Source organism: Artemia sp. Qi Xiang Cuo, chromosome 20 (assembly GCF_049724085.1).
Source record: "Artemia sp. Qi Xiang Cuo chromosome 20, ASM4972408v1, whole genome shotgun sequence".
Lineage (NCBI taxonomy): Eukaryota > Metazoa > Arthropoda > Branchiopoda > Anostraca > Artemiidae > Artemia > Artemia sp. Qi Xiang Cuo.
In genome coordinates, this window is record NC_142813.1 from 1,269,310 (window position 1) to 1,291,904 (window position 22,595).

The following is a 22,595-nucleotide window of genomic DNA, read 5'->3' on the forward strand; positions in this document are numbered from 1 at the left end:
ATCCTCCTGAATTTCATATTTGGGAATCAGCACAAAAAGATTATTTTTAATAAATACATATATGCAATTAATACATACGGTACCGGTACCATAATTTCCCATAAAATACGTTCAACTCTCACTCTAAACGAAAATTGTAATATTTATAGTATTGATTGCTTCAGGGGGTGCTTCAGGGGGTGGCAAAGTCTACGTTTGCCCCCCTTGAAAAAGTAAAAGGATTTCTGTGAGTCATTTGAACGCAAATAGAGGCCCCAAATAAGATGTTTTCTATGATTTATGACTAACAATGTCCACAGGACTTGAGGGCGATTGGGCAACCGAGATTGTTCAAATTAGATGAGCTTTGTCTACTGGGAAAGCTCACTGGAATTGTAATGGGGATGGTCAAGATTTTTGGGCATGTGGACTGTAATGAAATGGTTAAGGACTGGTTGAATGCCAAGACAGATACTCTGAGTGAAAGGCTAAGCTGGTATAACCCTTTTTCAGAATTGTGTAAAACGATGATATATATTAAACTAAATTAATTCTTTTAAACTAAAAGACTAAAGAAACTTACATTAAACTTACCTAAAACTTACATCGACTTGGTGGAAGTAATGAAAAATTTGAGAGCCATGGCTAATTGGAGTAAAGCCAAGACAGATAGTCTGAGTGAGAGGCAAAGCTGGCATAACCCTTTTTCAGAATTGTATAAAATGATGTCATATATTAAACTAAAGAAAGTCTTACAAATATCAGAAGAATTTAAGTTTGAAACCAAAACTTTTGACCTTTTTATTGATTTTGGTGTTTTGGGGCTAGATTTTATTTTGATTTTTGATTTTGTGCTAAGTTCTGTTTGGTGTTAAATTAAATTTTTCCTTTTATTAAGATCCAGTACGTCGTTTTGGACTTTACTTCTGTGAGCTTCATTGACATGGCGGGATGTCGCACTGTAACCACGTTGATTAAAGATCTAATTGGAGAAAAAATTGAAGTTCTAGTCGTTTACCAAAAAGGTAAGACCATTTACCAAAAAAAAAAATATTTTTTTGGTAAACGATCAAATCAAAAGATTTGATTTAATTCAACGAATTGTACCTATTCGCAGAGCCAATTCAATTTTGGGTATCTATGAGGTGCCAGTTTCTCTCCTTCTGCTTAATATACTGAATATAAAACTAAAGGTTATCTTCATACGAAAAGGGGGGGGGGTCTGATGAACGAGAGATAGTCGGAGAAAAATCACTTCTTGACAATAAAAAAAAAAAATACTTGAAAATGCGTTTTTTGAATTACTTTAGGTTAAGGCTGTTCCTAGGCAAAATTAACCCTACCCCTTAAAGCTTTGCTTAGACTGAACCACAATCGCCTGCAAAAAATGATTGGAAGCAACCCCCTGCCGCAGGTTACGTGGGGCAGCTTGTTCTGGTCGCCTTCCCTCCCGTCCCCTCTTTGAACAGCCCTGCTTTAGGCAAATATTCTTAGATATTTTTTTTATCATCTTTTTAAGAATATTCTCTTACGAAGGTTGCGGTATTCACTCTTAGTATTTATTTTTGATATATACATTTATAGTTGTTGTTTACATTTATTACATTTATTTATTACATTTATTGTGCAGTTGTTTACATTTATTGTGCAGTTGTTTACATTTATTGTGCAGCCGTGCAAATACAATGTTGGTATATCTGGCCACTGAGGAATGACTGAGGCCACTTATATCTGGACACTGAGAAATGACAGGGGATATTTAACGAGAGTGTCAAGATACTGGTAAAAGCATATACTCTTCTCTGGGAAGATTTCACCACAAAATTCATCGTCTTTTCCCATTCCAAGGATTGGTGCCAAAATTTTTATAGCAAAAACTGCTATCCCACACAAGGTGCCCTTTGCTGAAGCCTCAATTTATCTGTTTAATATCCTAGCTAAATAACATAGGGATTTGTTTGAATAGACTGGAAATTAATGCTTATTATTTTTTTTAATAATTAGCTTGTGATGAATGTAATGTAATTAATTTTGTTACAAATTAATGTAATATAATTAATTTTTTTAAATTAATTTGTAAGTGACTGAGTCACTTGCAATAGGACCAAAGTTCGACGATTTGGATGTTTTGATAAAAATGTTAGCGAAAAGAATAAATATGGAGGTTCTGAGAGTTCAAGGTGCAAGAATAGGACATAACCTAGGTCTCCTGCCGGGTGCTGCTGTAACTGTCTTCGGCTCATCCTGGGGATCCACTGGTCGGAAGGAATTACGAAAGCCACCATACGTGAAAGGACGGAACAACCGTTAATACTTGAAAAAATCCTAATTAGTAGATGGCGATATTGGGGTCATATGGTCCGTATGGGTGATGGCAGGCTCCCCCATTATGTTTGGTGTTGGCCCCCCCCGGCATTAGAAGACGTAGATAACAGAGAACGACGCTTGGCCGATCCCTAGAGAAAGAAGCTACTTTGGATAGGACATTTTTGGAAGATCTTTAGTCTCAAGCTCTTCAGAGGTCGTCGTGGAGAGGGCGTTGTCGCCTTATGTGCCAGACGGCTTGGGAGGAACTAAGTGTAAGTCTAAGTAAGAATGTGTTGATTAGCGAAGTTTAGGTAATTGAGGGTGAAGAGGTGATGTTGGGTAGTTGTTTTGGGTTGCTGATGTTGGGTAGAGGTGGTTGGGTGTTGAGGTGATGAAGAATTTTGTGTATTTACAAAGAACTTACATTGCAGAAGAAACGTCTGTAAAAGTCATCTAAAATATGAGTAAAGATAAACCGGGGAGACGCTTTAGCCCTTCTCCTGATTTTGCATTTACACAGTGGCGGTTCTGGCCTCTCTTGTGCCCAGGGGAAAATATTGATTAGTGCCCCCCTCCCCCGGTCTACTAAAATTATCAGGCCGAATTTTAAAAAATTTAAGTTATTAACAAATGTTTATAATTATTTAAATCTGACTCTTTTTGCTTTGGTCTCTGCAGAATTATTAATTATCTCGTCCCAATTGATTGCTTTTAAATCTTCACGTTCTGTGCTCATTAACGCTAAATCACTTAGTCACTCCTGGCTAATAGTTCATCTGACCGTGGGCCTTAGTTGATCCGACCTTTTTTACTAATTGACGTAAGTGCTGACCCCCCTCCCCCCCCCCAGTACCGAGGAAGTATCGATAGTTGTGAAAAAGTTGAAAAATGGATGTGCATCTTGATTCGATGGGATACTCTGCTCTCCTGGTGTTCATCACCCTTCAAGAAGGGTGATGCGCTAATCTGTGGCAACTGGGGGGGGGGTATCAACTTAACGTATTTGCCTAGTAAAATACAACGTCTGAGAACAGCCCTAGACTTACCTGAAGGAAGAGTAACAGGCTTTCGACCTGGTAGGTCATGCTCTGACCTTATTTGCATCCTTATCCTAATGATTTAATAGTCTGGACTGTGGTCCATAGTTGATCTGACTTTTCTTACTAATTGACGTAAGTGATGACCCCCCCCCCTCCCCAAGTATCGACAGCTGTGAAAAAGTTGAAAACTGGGTGTGTATCTTGAGTCGATGGGATACTCTGCTCTCCTAGTGTTCATCTGGAATAACGAATAAGTCCCAAAAGATTTTACCAGGGACATACCGGTCAAACTCTACAAGAATGGGGATGCGTTAATCTGTGGCAACTGGGGGAGGTGTATCAAATTAACGTCTTTGTCTAGTAAAATACAACGTCTGAGAACAGTCCTAGACTTACCCCAGGGAAGAGTAACACGGCTTTAGACCTGGTAGGTATTGCTCTGACCTTATTTTCATTCGTAGACTAATGATTCAAGAGTCCAGGGAATGGGACAAAAAAAATATGTCTGCTCTTAATTGATTTTGAAAAGGCATTTGATTCTGTTGCTCGAAATTTTTAAATTATTACCAAGTACCTGATAAACTAGTTAAAATAATACTCGCACTCTATGATGATAGTGAATGTTTGTCGCACAGAAAATGGATATACGCGTTTCTTCAATATGATGTCTGGTGTCAAACAGGGATATGTCCTATCATGATTCCTGTTTGTTATTGTTGTGGACTACATTCTAAGGCAGTCTTCAGACTCTGGGGTGAAGATTTGCAGCCGACAGATTTCTGACATGGATTTCGCTGACAACATTATGTCCATTCTTCTGTATGCAAGTGAATGCTGGAAACTAAATTTCCAACTGGAGAAACGCGTCCTAGCCTTTGAAAACATGTTCCTCAGAAGAATACTGAACATATCGTTGCAGAAAAAGGTCTAGAACGTAAGAGGTCGCCGGCGAACCGATCAACCATTTCCTACTGACCTTTTGGAAATTGAAAAATTTGGAGATGGACGTATCTTGACCCAGTCCTTATGCCAGGGGATCAACTCCCATGTACATTTTATGAGTGTTGCCCTGAAGGAAGATGCAAAAGAGATCGACCAAGATACACCCTGCGATAGCAGTATAAACACGATCTGAGTAGAGGGGAGATGTCTCTTCAACCACAAAAGGAGTCCGTCTGGGCTGTGGCTCAGCTTCTTGATGTCTGGTGATGTTTAGTAGACGCCCTATGCGCCATTCCTGGTTCTGGAGGATCTAAGGTAAACGAACTCTCATTACTGGCCACCGACACTGCAATCGCTAATAATATTTGATAGGCAACTCATTCTTTTGCGAAGACCGCTTCATCTCCGTATTTCACAATTAATTCTAACACGTCTATAGGTTCTTTAAGGGAAAATGTTGTTGTTGAATGATTCTTCTTATATTTTGGAGTTTGTGGAACAACTTAACGGGATCTAAATCATCCCAGTACATTGCTACTTACTTTTATTTTAAACCCGCCGCTGCATTTACACAATTTTTCCTTGAGTAAGATTTTTTCTTAGAGCGAGATGTTCCCACATCCTGGTGGAACATAACCCCCTCTAGGCCTTCTCACTAGTTAAACTAAGAAGCGTACACCTACATGAGAGGATTTTCTTCATTTTATTTTATTTATTTTCATAAAAATAAATTATAAAGTAGGAATAACATAATTTTTAATTGACAGGAGGTGTAATGGAAAGACTCAATAAGTGTCAAGATTTGTCAAGCATAAACCACGTTTATCTATTTGCAACTGTCGCAGATGCTGTTACTTACACGAAAAGTGGATTATTACACAACTTGGCCAATGGAGAAGTGAACATTGAATGCAGATGATGAATGTCATCTATTTATTGATATGTCTTGTGCCACGTGGGCAACTAGGTATTTTTTATCGTTACCGGTGTACTTAAAGAGTTGCAGAGGACTATTACACAACTTGGCCAATGGAGAAGTGAACATTGAATGCAGATGATGAATGTGATGTATTTATTGATATTAGCTTGTGCCTCGTGGTCAACTAGTTATTTTTATCGTTACCGGTGTACTTAAAGAGTTGCAGAGGATAATGGCTTTTGGAGTGAATGCAAAAGGTGTTTTGGGTCTCTGTATGGGGGGGGGGAGAGACTGCAAGTAGTGAAGACTGTTAATTAACTCATAGTGGAACTTGTTTTGGGCTGCTAGCGGCTCATTAACGTATACTTTGGTTTCAGACATTATGTACTGTATGTATGTATTTATGTGCACTAAGATTATAGGGGTAAATTACTTTGTAGTAAAAATATATATAGAAATAAATCAAGTTTATTTAGTAAGTTTATAGGAGTGAAAGGTTATAGGAGTGAATTACTTTGTAGTAAAAAAAAGAATATAGAAATAAATCTAGTTTGTTTAGTAAGTTCCTAAAATTATGCTTGAGGTATTATTGCCACTTGATATACTAATTATCACATGGTCTATCACCTCGTATAATTTGTTTAGTAAGTTCCTAATACTTGGAATATTATTATTACCTGAAATATTATTATCACTAGTTTTATAACCGGAAAAACTGATTAGAAATAAATAAACTAAACAGTAAGTCTTTTTAATAATGAATTAATTAAAAAATAAATTAAATTTTGTTTAGTAAGTTCTAAAAATTCAGCTTGAAGTAGTATTGTCACCTGATATATTATTGTTGCTTGGTTTGTCACGTGGCATAGTTTGTGCAGTAAGTTTCTAATATTACGCTTGAAATATTATTGTCACCTAATACTAATTAGGTGATACCCTTATCACTAATATTACCTTTGGAGTTCTGAATTCTTAATTCGTTATTATTAATTAATTAATCATTATTAATTGATAACCCTTATGACTAATATTACCTTTAGAGTTCTGAATCCTTTAATTCATTATTATTAATTATTAATTAATTAATCATTATTAATTGATAACCCTTATCACTAATATTACCTTTAGAGTTCTGAATCCTTTAATTCAAAAATCTTTAATTATACTTTTGAATTTTTTTTTATTCATCTTGGTTACTTTTCTTTTGTGCTCATTTTGAGCACTCTTATTTGAGTACTCATTACTTGTACTTGTATTTTATTTGAGTATTCGTCGTGAGTATCTTATTTCTTAAGTACTCTTAGTGAGCACTCGAGTAACTCATCTTGGATGCTTCTTGAGTACTCATCTTGATTAGAAGCACTCACTTAATTAGAAATACTTATCAAGATGAGAGTACTCTTTTGAGTACGCATAATGAGTATTTTATTTCTTGAGTACTCTTAGTGAGCTCTTGAGTAACTCATCTTGGATGCTTAATTAGAAGTACTTATTAAGATGAGAGTACTCTCTTGAGTACGCATAATGAGTATTTTATTTCTTGAGTACTCTTAGTGAGCTCTTGAGTAACTCATCTTGGATGCTTAATTAGAAGTACTTATTAAGATGAGAGTACTCTCTTGAGTACGCATAATGAGTATCCTATTTCTTAAGTACTCTTAGTGAGCACTCGAGTAACTCACCTTGGATGCTTCTGGAGTACTCATCTTGAATAGAAGTACTCACTTAATTAGAAGTACTTCTCAAGATGAGAGTACTGTCTTGAGTACTCTTTTGAGTACGCATAATGAGTATTTTGTTTCTTGAGTACTCTTAGTAAGTTCTTGAGTAACTCATCTTGAGTACCCCTATTTAAGTATTCTTATTGAGTACTCTTACTGGTTCTGTTTATGGTTCTCCAAAATTTGTTATAGTACGTTGTTATAAAATCCAAATATTAATAAATACATCTACTATAATAGTAATTATTTGAGAAATAAGAAAAATGAAGAAGAAAAGACGATTTACTCGAAAATAAGGTAACCTCTTAAAAATCAACCCCCCCCCCTTTCTTTCCACGTGGCTGCAACGTATCTAAACTGATACAGACAATAAGTGGAAAAAGAAATAAATTTCCTGTAACTCAGTCCCACGTTTTGCTGCGCAAATTTTGTGCCTGTGTACTTTTTCCACGTTAGTTCCTGAATTAATGTCATAAATCTAGATTTAATTATGTGTCTGAATCAAATTGTGCATGAATTAAATTCGCTGTACTTCAGTGCCACTTTTTCTGCACCTGAATACCCCCCTCCCCCTCCCTGGCATATGTTCCTGTATTGTGCCGATACTTAATCATACAATTAGTGAAAAATAAAAAAAAATTGCACTTTATTGTAACCCTTTTCTGCACTTGAATAAATAAACACCCCTCCCTTGCCATGTGCCAGCAATATATCGGACCATACAATATGTAGAAAAAGAATTAAATTCTGTTAGTTCAGTGCCACTTTATTTCAGCGGCTGAATAAATCCCCTCCTCCCCCCCTGCGTGACTGCAGTACAGTGACATTTATACTGATCTGTAAATTAGGTACAGAAAAAGAAAATGTCCCCTTTTTCTGCGTTTTTTAGTTTCACTTATTGAATAAATCTTATTAATAAAGAAGCAACAAAGAATCTAATTTTTTAATTAGCTTTTTTAATTAGCTAATATTGTAATATATAATTTATTCAATTAGACTGCTATTTAGGATAAGATGTTCGCACAGTTTTTAATATACCGTATTGTGTAAAATTGCGAATTGAAGTGCATTTGTTAGATTGTAACCTATATGAATAAATTGTAACCTACTGTTACAATAGATTACAATCTAACCTATAGTTTGTAACCTATTCCCACAGTTTTGCTAAATGTTTTGTAAACTCATTTGCAAGCTTTGTTTATTGATTTAAAAATCTTTTTTTAAAAACTATTCCGGTGATATGTACCTAGCTTACCAGGAGTTTGTGCTTTATCAGCTTATTATTTATATTCAGGTATGTTGCACTTATACCTGCTGTGTTGCTAATCATAATTGATTGAAACTAATTTAGGTGTATATTAATTTCATTCATCGGGGTAGCTACCAAAAAGGGGTATTTGAGCTCAAGCAAATTGAACAAGAAGCAACAAATAATGTTATGTTTACGTCCTTTCAGAGGTCAACGTTTGTTTGTCCTCTGTAGGGGTGGGGGAAGGAGTAACTAAATTGCTATTGGGCGTATGTCTAGCTCTTGTAACTATTGTAGTGCTCTTAGTCATGTGAAGAGGTGCAAAAGGGTGCCGTCGTGAGAGAGTACAACCAGGATTGACAAATTGAGATTGTTGGTGTCATTTACCTGGTTTTGCAATCCTGAAATTTCAAAATAATTTAGTTTTTAGGATTTTAAAATTAAAGTTTTATATTTTTTGATTGAAGTGGACAGTTTTTGGGATATTTGGCAATGCTTTTTTTTTCTTGCTTTTTAATTCACCCTACTCTCTTCTCAGTGGTATTACATTTCAAGTTTTTCATAAGACATATCAAATATAATTCTGAAGGCCACTTAATCTTGTTTCTACTTTAAATATCTTCGTTAATTTAATATATTAATTTTACTTTTAAATAAGGGCCAAAGAATGATTTCGCATTATTGTGCCTCTACAGAATTAATTTTACTTTCAAAAATATGCCCTAACATAAAGAAAACGTCCTCCTCTCACAAAAAGTCCCTTATGGTGGCTTCCCTTGCTATTTATTGGAAAATCGATATTGAATCGTTGAAAAATGTCTATTTTTAAGTGAGATTTATCAATTACAGACAGATGCCACACCCTCTCCCCCAAATGCCTTCACATTTGTTTCCAAATATCTTGCTTTTAGGAGGAAAGGATTTTAAATTTTCCCCCCTCATCAAAGTAATACCGTTTCGTCATTTACCGCTACCGTACATGAAGTATGTAATGTGCCGGGGTTAGGGGGGTTTTGAACCCCCTTCCGGAATGTTTGTCCGACTCGTAAAAATGTAACAAAAATGAATATAAACAATTCCTTGTGCGTTTTTTGAAGTTTTTTTCGTACCTCCCCCCCCCCCCTCCTCCCTACAAAAATCCTTTTGTAAACCCCCCCCCCCCCAAAAAAAAAAAATCCTAGATATGGCCCTGTTAAGACTATAAATCTTAAATGTTTAGATTAGTAAAATAAAGTGTCATAGATTATATTTATTTCAGTTTTTTTTATCTAAGTATAATAAAGTATCTTAGTATGCCCATTTCTTTAGCTAATTTATTATATTTAGATGCTTTATTATATTTCAATAAAATAGACTGAAGCAAATTACAATGATCGACTAATTACATTTTTTAATTTGAATATTTAAGATATACTGTTTTCTATAAAATTAACAAAGCGAATATTTGGTCCTTGCAGTACAAATTTGGTCCAAGCGAATATTTTGTCCCTGCGAATATTTGGTCCGCGCGGTCCTTTGTGGAATCTTTTTATTGAGCTTGATCAACCCTGAACTTTATCTTTAATTGAGCCAAATCCTTCAAAGATGTTGTAGATAAGCGCTGGTAGTGTAAAAAAGTACCTCGAATGGATTTGTTGAATCCTTTTATTGAATTGTTTTTGTTGAATACTTTAAAGATATTATATTTAGGCGGGCTGTAAAATGCTTCAAATATGTTTGTTGAATATTTTTATTGAATTTTATCAAACACGTGCTTCTATCCGGTTTGTTGAATCTTTTTATTGAATTTTGTCTGTTGAATTCTTTAAAGATATTAATGGTAGGCGCTTGTAGTACAAATCTATGCTTTGAATAGCTAGCCTACTCTAAAAGAATTTTAAGGCGATGGATTAAAGTTTTGGGATCTTATTTTTTTTATAGTATGTATAGTGTTTGTTTTTTTAGACTGTTTTTGTTTAGTTTTGTTTGTTTAGTTTGTTTAGTTTTCACTTTTTGTTGATTTTGGTTGTACTTGTTTTCACTGTGTTACATAATTGTTGGTGTTTCTAGAAGAAATAAATATATCATGTTTTTTCTATATATTTAAAAGATTAATTTTTGAGAGATTGTATATATTAATTAGGTATTAATATGAGATTTAAGCTATAACATAAGGTAAGATTTATTGCAAAAAGTCTGTGGGTCATAGCAACACATAATATAGTCTATAAACAAAACTCAGAAACAAAATGCAACTTTAGATAATAAAAATCAAAAAGAAAAAAGAACAACAAAACGACAAAAAAGAAACACACCAAGTTTCAACATTTTAACCAACAAACACTAATCATAATAAAATTCAAATCCTAAAAACCGTAACAAGCTATCCCCTCATATATGATGTTAGATATTATTATAAATAGTTAGATATTAATTTTGTAGGTGCAGCTCTACGCCTTACAAAAATTTGCTTCTATCCCAGTGTCTTAACAAATACAAAGGACAGTGAAATTAAAATTTAAATTGCTTGACCTTATGTAGTTATGTAGTTTTTGGTAGCAGTGCGTGCCTATTTAAAAAAAATGGATGAAAACGTAGCAAAAAATAAGCCAAAACATGTGGCATCAAACAGCTTAAGAAGATGTACTTCTTTTCTGGTGTCTTTGAGAGTAATTTATTTTCACGATTAAACGTGGCAACACTGACATAAATGGGAAATTGCCCTAAAAGCTTCTTAATTTGAAACAACCAAAAAAAAACAACTTGAAAATTGCGATTTTCAGGATTGGTCCAGGAAGCCAAGGTGTTTTTTTTTTTTTTGATGACCTTGGTACTTTGAAATATCTAGGACAAATTATACAGAAGAAGAATTTTAACTACCAAAAGTTGCGCTAATTTTCATTCTAACTAGGACTAATTGAAAATATTATTTCTTCAACTGAGATGGGAAGATACTACAAGAACATTTCAATTTCTTAAACCACATTGGCCTGACATCACATTTCAGGCTAGAGCGAGAAATGTTGTGTACGCTTTCTATACTGATTTTCATCAAATTAAGGCTATTGCTGAAAATTCTTTTCAGCATGATTTTAGGATTTCTAGATAAAGACTTTCTGAGAAACTACACCGTTTAAAATTGAAAAACTCTAATAATCCACCTTTTGTCCCAAATGCGTATCCTTGTCCTGCTGTGATAAATCTCAGCTCAACGCCCCTTACAACCGAGCAAGATCAGGTTCTGTCGAAAGGATTGAAATTTTCGATAGCCCCTTCGAAAATACCCTATAGTGAAACTATCGCGAACACAGAGGGGACATTTCATGACTCTCGTGTGGATATGGGAGAGATTGCTGAGGTCAGAGCACAATTTGTTGAAACCTTGTTGGATTCGCCTTCTGTCAATAATCCAAATTTAGAAATTTTTAGTAAAAATGAACACTTGGTCTTACACGCACTACATAAAGATCATTCCAGGATATTACGAAAGCCGATAAAGGCAGTACTGTTGTTGTATTAGATTCAGATGATTACGACAAAAAAGTCAGAGAAATTTTAAATGATTCTAACACATATGAACAATTACGCTAGCTACCGATCCCACAGAAAAATTTGTCCAGGAATTCCGGAAAGAGCTTTCTTATCTAAAAGGAAAAGGTGAAATTACAGATCAGTTGTACAAAAGGTTTTACCCACGTGGATGCACGTCCCCTCGCTTTTATGGTCTTCCTAAAGTTCATAAGCCCGGTAATCCACTTCGAACCATTGTTTCTTCTTTTAATTCTCCTACAGCAAAAATAGGGAAATTCTTATCAGTTGTATTTCGCCCACTAATTCAGGCTCAAAAATCCTATATTAAAAATTCCGCTGATTTTGTTTCCAAATTAAAGCAAGTTTCGGTTAAACCAAATACAAGAATTGGCAGTTTTGATGCAGATTCAATATATACCAATTGTGATCCTCAAAAGGACGAACTGATTTTGGAGCATAAACTTAATTCTAACTCATCTATATCAGAAAAATCTACTCTTTAAAATCATACACTTCTTTCACTTACAGCCCTTTGTTACAGAACTTCTTTTTACTTCCATTATAGAGGAATTTTTTATAGACAGAAATATGGGCTTTCCATGGGTGCCCCCCTTTCTCCAATACAGGCTGATATTTTCATGGAACACCTTGAAGAAAGGGATAGTTTGCAAAGCTCTTGTTAACCTGAATTTTGGGTTCGTTTTAAAGATGATATTTTTTATTTATGGGAGCATGGTGACGAGTCACTGGGTTCTTTTCTTCACTTGCTCAACACCTTGGATCCAAAACTTAAATTTACTAGGGAATTAGAGGTAGAGAGACGTCTTCCTTTCTTAGATGTTATGGTGCACCGAAATGATACATGTTTCGAGTTTGGGGTCTATAGAAAACCTACACATAATGACCGTTACTTAAATTATTCCTCTAATCCTCCTGCTGTGAAAAGAGGAGTTGTCACTTCTCTAGTTGATAGAGCATTGAAGGTTTGTTCAACACGCTTCTTGGAGTTAGAGCTCAACCACATTAGAGATATTTTATTTGGGAATGGTTATCCAATTAGTTCAATAAATTCTGTAATTACAAAACGCATTAAAAGATTATCAGATAGTTACACAGAAAACACAAATCAAAGGGAAAATTCAGTTTATCTTGGTCTCCCATACGTTAAAGGGGTTTCAGACCACATTTAAAAAAATCTAAGAAAAAATTACATTTACGCTTATTATAGACTCAGAAAACTATCAGGTCCCAAATTTATCAAGGTAAAGTCCCTATCCCGATAGGAGGAAACTCCGCTGTCTACATAATTCATTGTTCGTGTGGTCTTTGGTATATCGGAAGAACTGATCAGCGACTAACGGATAGATTAACTCAGCAATCTAGTTCAATTAACAATGCACTTAAAAAGCGGAAAAAAACAGAAAATTTTGACTCTGCCCTTGCAGAGCACATTTTTGAAAAACCAGACCATACTATTTTGTTTAATCAGCTAGTCTAATTTCGCATGACAAAGGTATCGTCCAGCACTACAGAGAAGCTGTTGAAATTTATAAATACCAACACTTAGGTCTAGCTTTAAACAGAGATTCAGGTGATTTAAGAATAAACGAGTCATATTTCCGTTTTTTCAAAAGAGAAGCTAATATTTTAGTTATCCCTGAAATAAACCTTGAAACACTTCCCAGTCATAAACTCAAACACGTGAACAACCCCTGAGATCTCAAAGGGTGTCTGCACGAAATGCATCAATTAAAATCCGAAGTCAGATGACACAGTTCTCCAACTTGTTTAATTGCTGGTTCGTTTTGTTTTTGAGTGAATGAATTGTTTTCTTTTCTTTCTCAGTTGTTCGCTAGTATCCGTCGATGGCAGTTCATAATTTTTTGGATTTTGTGTAAATCGCGGATATTGGTGAATAACTCGCTTCTATGGTTGTTAGGTATTTGGTTTTAATTCCTATAATTTTTGGCTTTTATTGAATTCTATTCATCTTTTAAGTTTTTGGTTTTTTCCTTTGGTTTTTTGGTTCTTTTCACATTGAATTTCCGCGTTTGTTTTTTGTTTGTTTTTTCAGCACTTTCCTTGGATACATTATTTCGTTCCGCGCTGAAGAAGAGAGGCGTTTGTCCTCTCGAAATATTAGCTTTGTTGTGTTTTTTCAGTATTTTCGTTTGGCCTATAAAAACCCCATTTTTGCTCGTTTTTCTTTCTTTATGAGAACATTTTAAGGGCTATTAATTTTAGGGGACTTATCTAAGACAGAAGCTCTGAGTGAATTGGGGTAGAAAACAAGCATGTGCTGCAGTTGTCTTGGCTGGATCTCTGTTATGATAAACTATTAACAGTAATAAAAGAAGAAGAATTTGCTACCAAAGTATGAAATATTAGTAAAATTTAAGGATTAGGATAAAACAATATAAATTATTGGGGAAAAGGTATAAAGAGTTATAAAAAATAAAGAACAAATTAGAACATATCGCTGAGAATAGTATATATAATTGGTATAAAATTGTTAAGTATGTGCTAGGTGATATTCATAATCCGTGAAAACACTTTCAGCGCTTTACAAATGACTTAAATCCTCCATATTCGGGAATAGATTAATTTAGAAACGATCAATACAACGGTCAACTGAAGCAAGCGGAGGGATAGACAAAAAGCAGAACAGAGTACTTTAAGCCCCAAAAATGGCAAACTTATCAATGAATGAGTTTTTGTGTGTAAAATGAAATGTATGTGTGTGTGTGTTACATTTCATTTTGTATACATTTGTGTACATTTATATACATATGTATACATTTCATTTTATGAAATGTATACATATGAAATGTGTGTGTCTTATTTTATATATATATATTGTATTATTGTATTGTATTATTGTATTATATATATATATTATTTTATATATTGTCTTATGTCTTATTTTGTGTGTTTCTTATTCCACAGGATAAGAAACTTATCATTTTATGGTAGAAGCATAAAATTTTTACAGGATATTCTCAAAATACTGAGAATATTTTTACATTATTATTTATTATGTTAATGTTTTTACATTATTATTTATTGGTATCATTTTTATATTTTATTTTATATTTCTCAAAAACAAAATCACTGAAAAAAAAAATTCTAGAAACATGACTTCGAATGAAATCATAAAAAGGCTCGGGTAGCCGACTGCAGCAAGTAGTGGGAAGCAATGAAAACCCAGAAGCGCAAATAGAGATAAAAGACAGAGGAAGGATAAGGTAACTTCTACCAGTTTATGGTAGAATGAAATTCTTTCAGGCTGTTCTCAAAGCACTGAGAATTATTGTATACTATTTAAACCCCAAAAAAGAAAAATCACTGGTGAAAAAAGCAGAAACCTGACTTGAAATGACATCATAAGAAGGCTAAAGTCCGGAATCGCTGACCTTAGGAATTTGAGGGAAGTAATGAAAACCCTGTAAAGCGGTCTTTCTGATAAAAAAAAAACAACAAAAAAAACAGCCGACTACCTTAGTCTTTAGCAGGTATTAACTTAAGAAAACGTTTTCCACAAAAGAAGCTGTTCAAGGTTAGAACTCTCTCTCTCCCTTACTCCCTCCTATCTCCATGTCTGCTGCTCTTTCTTTTTCTCTCCCCCCCCCCCCGATCCCTTTTTATTGCTTTTAATACGTTTATCCAAAGAAACAAAATTGAAATGAATAGGAAAACAAGATGGTCAGGTAGATTTTTTTCTACAGAAAAAATAAAAGTTCAAATAGGGATAAAATCCTTTTAATAAGACAGTGATGATGGTAACAGTGATAGAAATTCGCAAAAACACCAGATATTTCGGTCACATATACAGTGACCGTCATCAGTAGTAAACTTTTACTACTGTTTTACTACTGATGACGGTTACTGCATATGTGACCGGAATATCTGGTATTTTTGTGAATTTATATCACTGTTATCATCATCACTGTCTTATTAAAAGGATTTTATCCCTATTTGAACTTTTATCTATCGTCATGGAAAGGCAGTGTGGTCTCCGAAGTTATCGAAGTTGTTCAAAGAAAAGTGAAGAGCTACTTTAAACCAAACAGGAGCGGAATTAAAGTCAAACAGTTTTTCAAGTGGAGAATAAACATAAATAGCTATCATTAAGTAAGTAAGCAAGTTTATTTGTAACCCGCAAGATAAAATAAATGCGAAGTAAAAAAAAAGAAAAAACTAAAAAATATTATCCACAAGGAAATAATAAGGAAAACATAACATAAATAACTTAACAATATTCATAGAATCACTAATCTGGAAAAAAATAAGCCAGGGGGTCACTGGCACATATCTTCCTTGGAGTATTGGTCCTCAGATCCTTAGCGATGTTGTCAAGCAGCACTAGAGGGTCGATAAGTCCAAAATGAGAAATAATCTTGTGATTTCCGTACCACCTTGGCAAATATAGCAGGAATTTACAATATTTAAAATAGCCTCTCCTTAGCTAAAGACGGTCTTTTTTGCGTATTAGAAGATGCAAACCGGAATGAAAAAGAATTTCAGGAGAACAAAAACTATGGTAAAGTTTACATAAGCCTTAGCGGCTGTACCTCCCTCTATTAAGCAAGATTTTACCATATGAGAATCGAATGCACTGCAGAGCACTAGCAACCAGAGACGACCCTGTAGTTAAAAGTGTATCAGAAAAAGTAATCCCAATCAATTTCAACTTTGGGACACAATTGAGTAGCACTGTACCCGCACTTAAAGGAGTGGCAGGGCTTGAAGCATTAAACCACAGAAACTCGCATTTTGAAGTGTTTGCGGAAAGACAAATTATAGTCAAAGCATTAGTAAGAACATTTAGATTTTTTGTGAGGCCTGACCTACTATGACTAGCTAGCAGAACATCATCAGCATAGGCAATGTGACTAACCGCAGTATTTTCTAAAAACACAGTAGGAGACAGCATTCGCAAACAGTCCGCAAGCACAGTTTTAAAAATATATGGAGACAGCACACCACCTTGCCTGACTCCCTTCTTTACTGAGATAGGCTTAGATATATCAGACATCCATTTTAACCAAACCAAAGAATTGGAATACCAATATTGAAGAACTTTTACTACGGAAGAATAAACTCCTGCTTTAACTAAGTAGTGAAGCTCTTGCGAATGTACAACGTTGTCAAAAGCGCCCGGGATATCAACCGAGAAAAAATAAAGTGGCCTTTTTTGCATTTTTGCAGAGAATAGCAGCTGACCAAGTATATGATGGGCTTGATAACAACCAAAACCGGCTCTGAACCCAACTTGATAATCAGAAAAATCACATTTAGTCAAAACTCCAGGCAATACGACACACTCGAACAGCTTACTCATGAAACAGGACACTGTAATTGTTCGATAACTGGAACACTGGACTGCATTCTCGCCCACTTTAAAAACTTTTTTTGAAATCTCCGAAGGAAAGCTCTAAGTAAAGCAGAAATGGAATGAGCCCATTAGGAAAAGAAATCGATTGAGTTCTGACAATACTGTATTCTAGATAATGAAGTAACGGTCGAACGGAACGACCTCCTCCAGGAAACATGAATTCCCATCGCTCTTTAAATCTCAATACATATCACAACTAGAAATTGACAATATATGGACTTGCCGAAGAACTCGAAGAACTGTATTATGCAATAAGGAAGAAAACATGGACTGGATAGAATGATTGAATGTAGAAAAAACACGAGTAAAATGAGCAACAAAATCACTGACTTTGATAATCGAAATGGTAGCAGGAACACACTTGCTGCTATTAATTACATTGGACCAAGACTTCCGATTCGAGGGGCCATCCAAACCATTCAGGCAAGCTTGACGCAAAGAAGATCTAAACTTACGTTTCGAATTTTGCTTAATTTTAAATAATTCACCAGACTTTGGCCGATCACAAGCAATCCAAATGCGAAGCCAAAACTTCGCGCGTTGTTTAGCTTTTTTCACTTCTGGGCACACATTCCATTACGGTTTTCTGGTGTCAAATCTAACACGTTCAACAGGAACTGAAACTGAAGCAGCTGACTTCAAGCAATGCACGATCTGGTAATAGAAACAATTTAAATCAATCTTAGCTGTCGATGATCTTACAGAGGTTTGTAAAAGGTGAAAAGGCACTTTCAGGCTTGATAATAACGAGCAAAGAAAATACAAAGAAACTTCAGAATTTACTCGTTTCCAATTTGGCTTATTAAACCATTTATTATGGTAAGATAAACGTTTATAATCTAGTAGAGCAGGCGAATCAATTTCACAAGTTAAAGGCAAGTGATCATCCTCCATTTTATCATCCATAACAATGACAGGAGGAGTCACGAGAGATCCCCTTGAAACTATAATATGATCAAGGTTTGATCTAGAACCATCACGGATATGAATGTAGGTAAACTGTTTATCTTTATTGACTCACTGATAGCCACTAGGCAAAGCATCAAAAAACAGGTCACTTCTTTCAGATTGGGACAGAAGATTGGCATTAATATCACCAGCCACGATCCAATTTAATCCCTGATTGGTCACTCTTAGCATAAGCATCCTGAGTTGCTTACAATAACCCGCGAAGACACATAGGGAAGGAATGTTCCTACGACTGCCTGGCATAAAGACATTTATGAGGAACATATTTCTACAATTTATTGCCAGTAAATTATGATCGGAATAAATAAGCTCAGGTTTCTTAGCCAGGCGAACTAAAGTTGCAAGGCCTCCAGAGGGTCGACCGCACATTTTTTTAACTTCAAGTACAAACGTGTGGTGGGTGGGTGACCGTTTAAGAGTATCTGTATTGGCTTTAGTTAGAAAATGTTCCTGTAGGAAAACTATATCATAATCATGAAGCTCATCAATAGGAAGATCTTTGTCTTTGGTTCTGTTAATATTAAGTGAAACAAAGCGAAGTCTATTGCCACTAGCAATCATTTTTTATCCTTATTCAGAGGTTTTTTAACACTGGGCATCTGAGACTATAGGAAAGATGATATCCCCCACAGTTGGCAGAATTCGGGCTTTCAGTGCAAGGATTATCACGTATGTTACAATGTCCACCAGCGCACCGTGAACACTTTTGATTAGTCGATGGGAGTGGGCAATTTCCGACAATGTTGTTCTGCGATTGACAACGGTAACATCTAGGAGGTAACTTCTGAAAACGTCTAATTTTAAAAGCTCGCATCCCAAACACAAATCCTCGTTTATAGCTTTATTTAAGGCAGCATCATCTAGAAATTCAAAGCGGAAGGATCCGGAACTTCCAATTTTAGTTGCATCAACGAGACCGGGAATCAAACTAAAAAGCTCTGATTTTTGCACAACAACAGGGATGTTACTCACAATACCAAGCACTTTTTGATTAGTGGATACATTTAGCTGACTAGTTGCAGCGGTGGCAAGAGAGACAGCTGAGGCTTTATCTTGGGTATAGACTACCCACCTTTTCTTGACAGGATCAGATCTCACACTTATGATACCATCATGACCATCAAGGGTCTCTTTGCGCTCAATATGATCTTTGAGGTCAGTAGGTGGATTTTTTAGAATAACTGCATAGGACGGTTTTGAAGAGACAGTACATTCATTTATTAACGACGGAGAACCTCCAATTTTTCCAGGTTGGAGAGTTCTCACACACTCAGACAAAGAGCGTAGCTACGACAAACAGGAGTTTACACGGCAACTCAACGCACAAAAAGCATCGGGAGGAATAAGTGGTACTTCACTAGGGTGGCGGATAAAAAAGACTGGCAGACCAACATCATAAGCATCATACTTTGCAATAGTATCGATAACATCAGAGAAACTATTAATAAACGCATTTATACCTACTCCCTTAGGCTGAATTTCCCCAGGATGGCAAAACTGGAAGATTTGCCTCCTTGCTTCAGAAACCTGAGCGAGCGTGAAAAATTCAGACATATGTTTCTTCATAATATCTGCAGAAAAGGCTTTTTCGATACTGTTTTGGACAAAATTCAGAACAGGACAATAAATGAGCATTCCAGCGTTCCACGCCATCAGCACCGAATGCTGAATACATACAGAATGAAGGAACCTAGGAACAAGGTAAGTGTAAGGACCCCCTCAACTGTCCCCCGCAATTTACGGGTAACTTAATACCGGTGGGTACAATACGTCGCTTGCGGGAGGTTCCTTCCTCTCTTCTGCTCCCAGTACGCTTCTTAACGATAAGAAATCAAAAATGGCGCTATAGAGAATTTATACTATAGATGGCGTGCTAATCTACCCGAAAAAAAAGATGGCGCTGGTGAAAATACCCAGGGAAAAGGGCTTATTCTAATAATTGCAGAATGTCATACAAACACTACTTGACAAAAAATCTATCTTTAGAGGGTAAACAACAACAGGAAAAGACCTCAAAATAACTCAGAAACTTTTTCAAGTTACCAGCAAAGTTGCAAACTCAGACACAATAGCCTTGAATTTACTATGGATGGCATATTTCACTTATTAAATAAGTGAAACTCAAAACAAACAGAAACTAGAACAAAGAGGATTGGGTCTAACACCCCTTGTACCTTGTAAACACCAGATCGTCTCTTGCGCGTTATTGAAAACAATGCTTCTTTCGAGCTCTGAATTTTATATGTCATAACATCAACAAAAGAAGGAAAATCATGTTAACTAAGATTACTGAAAAGATGCAACGAAATACAGATTAATAGTCTAATATATGCTGATATTCATTTGGGAAAGTCTAAGCAGTTTGCATTTATTAACATTATAATAGAGATAACGTTTAAAAGGTATTTTGTTTTTAAGTAAAGTGTAAATGATACTTTGGTCTTTACATGGTATAATTTATATTCGCTTTACACTTCAATTACTGTTTGAATGTATTTCTACTCTTCTTTGGGTTAATCTAGCTCTTTATTTTCTTTGAAAAGCATCTTTTATGGAAAAAGTGTTTAAGTTAATTTCTGTTCCTTCTTCAAGTTCAATCATCAACATAGTTTTCTTGTTAGATATTATAATAATATTTGCAGAAGCTTTTTGGATTTTTTCCTTAAGGAGAAAAAATTCAGTTCGTTTTTAATTAACATAAGTTTTCTTACTAGATAATAAATGAAAACTTGCAGAAGTTTTTTCGATTTTCTTCTTAAGAAAAAATTTTTGTTCGTTTTTAATTAACATAGTTTTCCTATTAGATAATTAAAGAATATTAGCAGAAGTTTTTGGAGTTTTTCTTCCTTAAGACAAAATTTTTCTGTTCGTTTTTAATTAGTATATTTTTATTATTGAATAATTAAAGAAAATTTGCACATGTTTTTTTGGATTTTGGATCTTTTGGATTCTACCTTATTGAAGTCATTATGACCACTATGGTGTTACAGCCCTAAACATAGTCATGCTTTAACATCCCTCTGTGTGACAGTGCAGTACATTGATCCTCTGATTAGCGATAAGGAGCCCAGGGATCGATCCCCGCTGCAGCAAATTTGTGTGACAGGCTTGCTATTCGTCCTTACAAAAAAAGATCCAACAACTGGAACATCGATTTGAAGCCCTGTGTGCCTGCAACGGCTCTTATGTATCTTTGTCTTTTACTCTTTTTTAACATGACTTAAAAGTGTCAACTTAATTCCCTTAAGTGTTCCTGAGATACTAAACATAGGTAAATATACCTATACCTGAGACAGGTAAACATAGTCATGCATTAAAACATCCCACTAAATGGTAGTGCAGTAAATTGATCCACTGCTTGGCTTTAAGGAGCCCAGGGATTGATCCCCGCTGCAGCAAAGTTGTGCGACAAGCTCGCTACTCGTCCTTTCAAACAGTTCGTGGTAATGAACTGTAAGTAAGGAGCGACCCGGCTCAATAGTAACCGAAACTCTAAAAACCGGAATTCTGATACCCATAGATACATCAATATAATCAGATTTTTATGCTGATTTCAATTATATAAGTTTCATTGAGTTCAGTTTTACCCATCGAAAGTTACACGCCTAAGAAAATTTGCCCTATTTTCGAAAAAAAGGGGGAGACACCTCCAAAAAGTCATAAAACTTTAAATGAAAATCACACCATGGGATTCAGCGTATCCGCAGAAAGACTGCGGAAGTTTCGAGCTCCTATCTGCAAAAAAGTGGAATTTTGTATTGTTTGTCAGAAGAAAGATCACGGATGCGTGTTTATTTGTTTTTTTTGTTTGTTTTTTTCCCCAGGGGTGATCGTATCGATCAAATAGTCCTAGAATATCGTAAGAGGGCTCATTTGAATGGAAATTGAAAGTTCTAGTGCCCTTTTTAAGTGACCAAAATAATTCGAGGGCAACTTGGCCCCCTCCCACGCTCATTTTTCCCAAAGTCACACAATGAATATTTTGAGGTAGCCATTTTGTTCAGCATAGTCGAAAATCTAATAAATATGCCTTTGAGAATGACTTAATTCCCCACAGTTCCCGTGGGAAGGGCTGGAAGTTATGAACTTTGCCCATTGTATTCATATAGTACTGGTTAATGGGAAGTATAAAGACGTTTCAGGAGGGATTTTTTTCTGATGCGGGGTGTCAAAGGAGGGGGTTACGGGGAAGGATCTTTCCATGGAGGATGTTTCCTTGGGGGAAGGGACATTTCTATGAAGGGGGTGCCAGATTTCCCAGCATTATTTAAAAAACGATCAGAAATTAAATAAAAAAACTAGTTTTTTAACTGAAAGTAAGGAGCAACATTTAAACTTAAAACAAACAGAAATGATTACGTATTTGAGGGGGTTCTTCCCCTAGTCAATACCTCGCCCTTTTCGCTAAAGTTTTTTTAGTACTTTCAAAAGAGCTATCTATTCTAATTAACCGGCCTTTTTTATTCAGGGGTCTGTGATTCGAACAAAATTGAAACTTTAGCGTAAAGAGTAAGGTATCGACTAGGGAACAAACTCCCTAATACACGTAATAAAACATCCGAAT

The 22,595-nt window shown here is 35.4% G+C and overlaps 1 protein-coding gene across 3 annotated transcripts in view; it reads left to right on the plus strand.

The window, feature by feature from the left end:
• Prestin (solute carrier family 26 member prestin) overlaps positions 1–6,351 on the plus strand; it is a 145,144-nt gene extending 138,793 nt beyond the window's left edge. For 2 of the 3 annotated variants that reach the window (XM_089106285.1, XM_089106286.1), the window contains exons 11-12: positions 878–1,004; positions 5,036–6,239. In XM_089106285.1, coding sequence (XP_088962411.1) covers positions 878–1,004; positions 5,036–5,187 — 279 coding nt within the window. In that variant the 3' untranslated portion in view covers positions 5,188–6,239. Of the gene's footprint in view, positions 1–877; positions 1,005–5,035 lie in introns of all 3 variants that reach the window. The other variant, XM_089106284.1, reaches the window with a different exon arrangement.
• Positions 6,352–22,595: the final 16,244 nt, after the last annotated feature.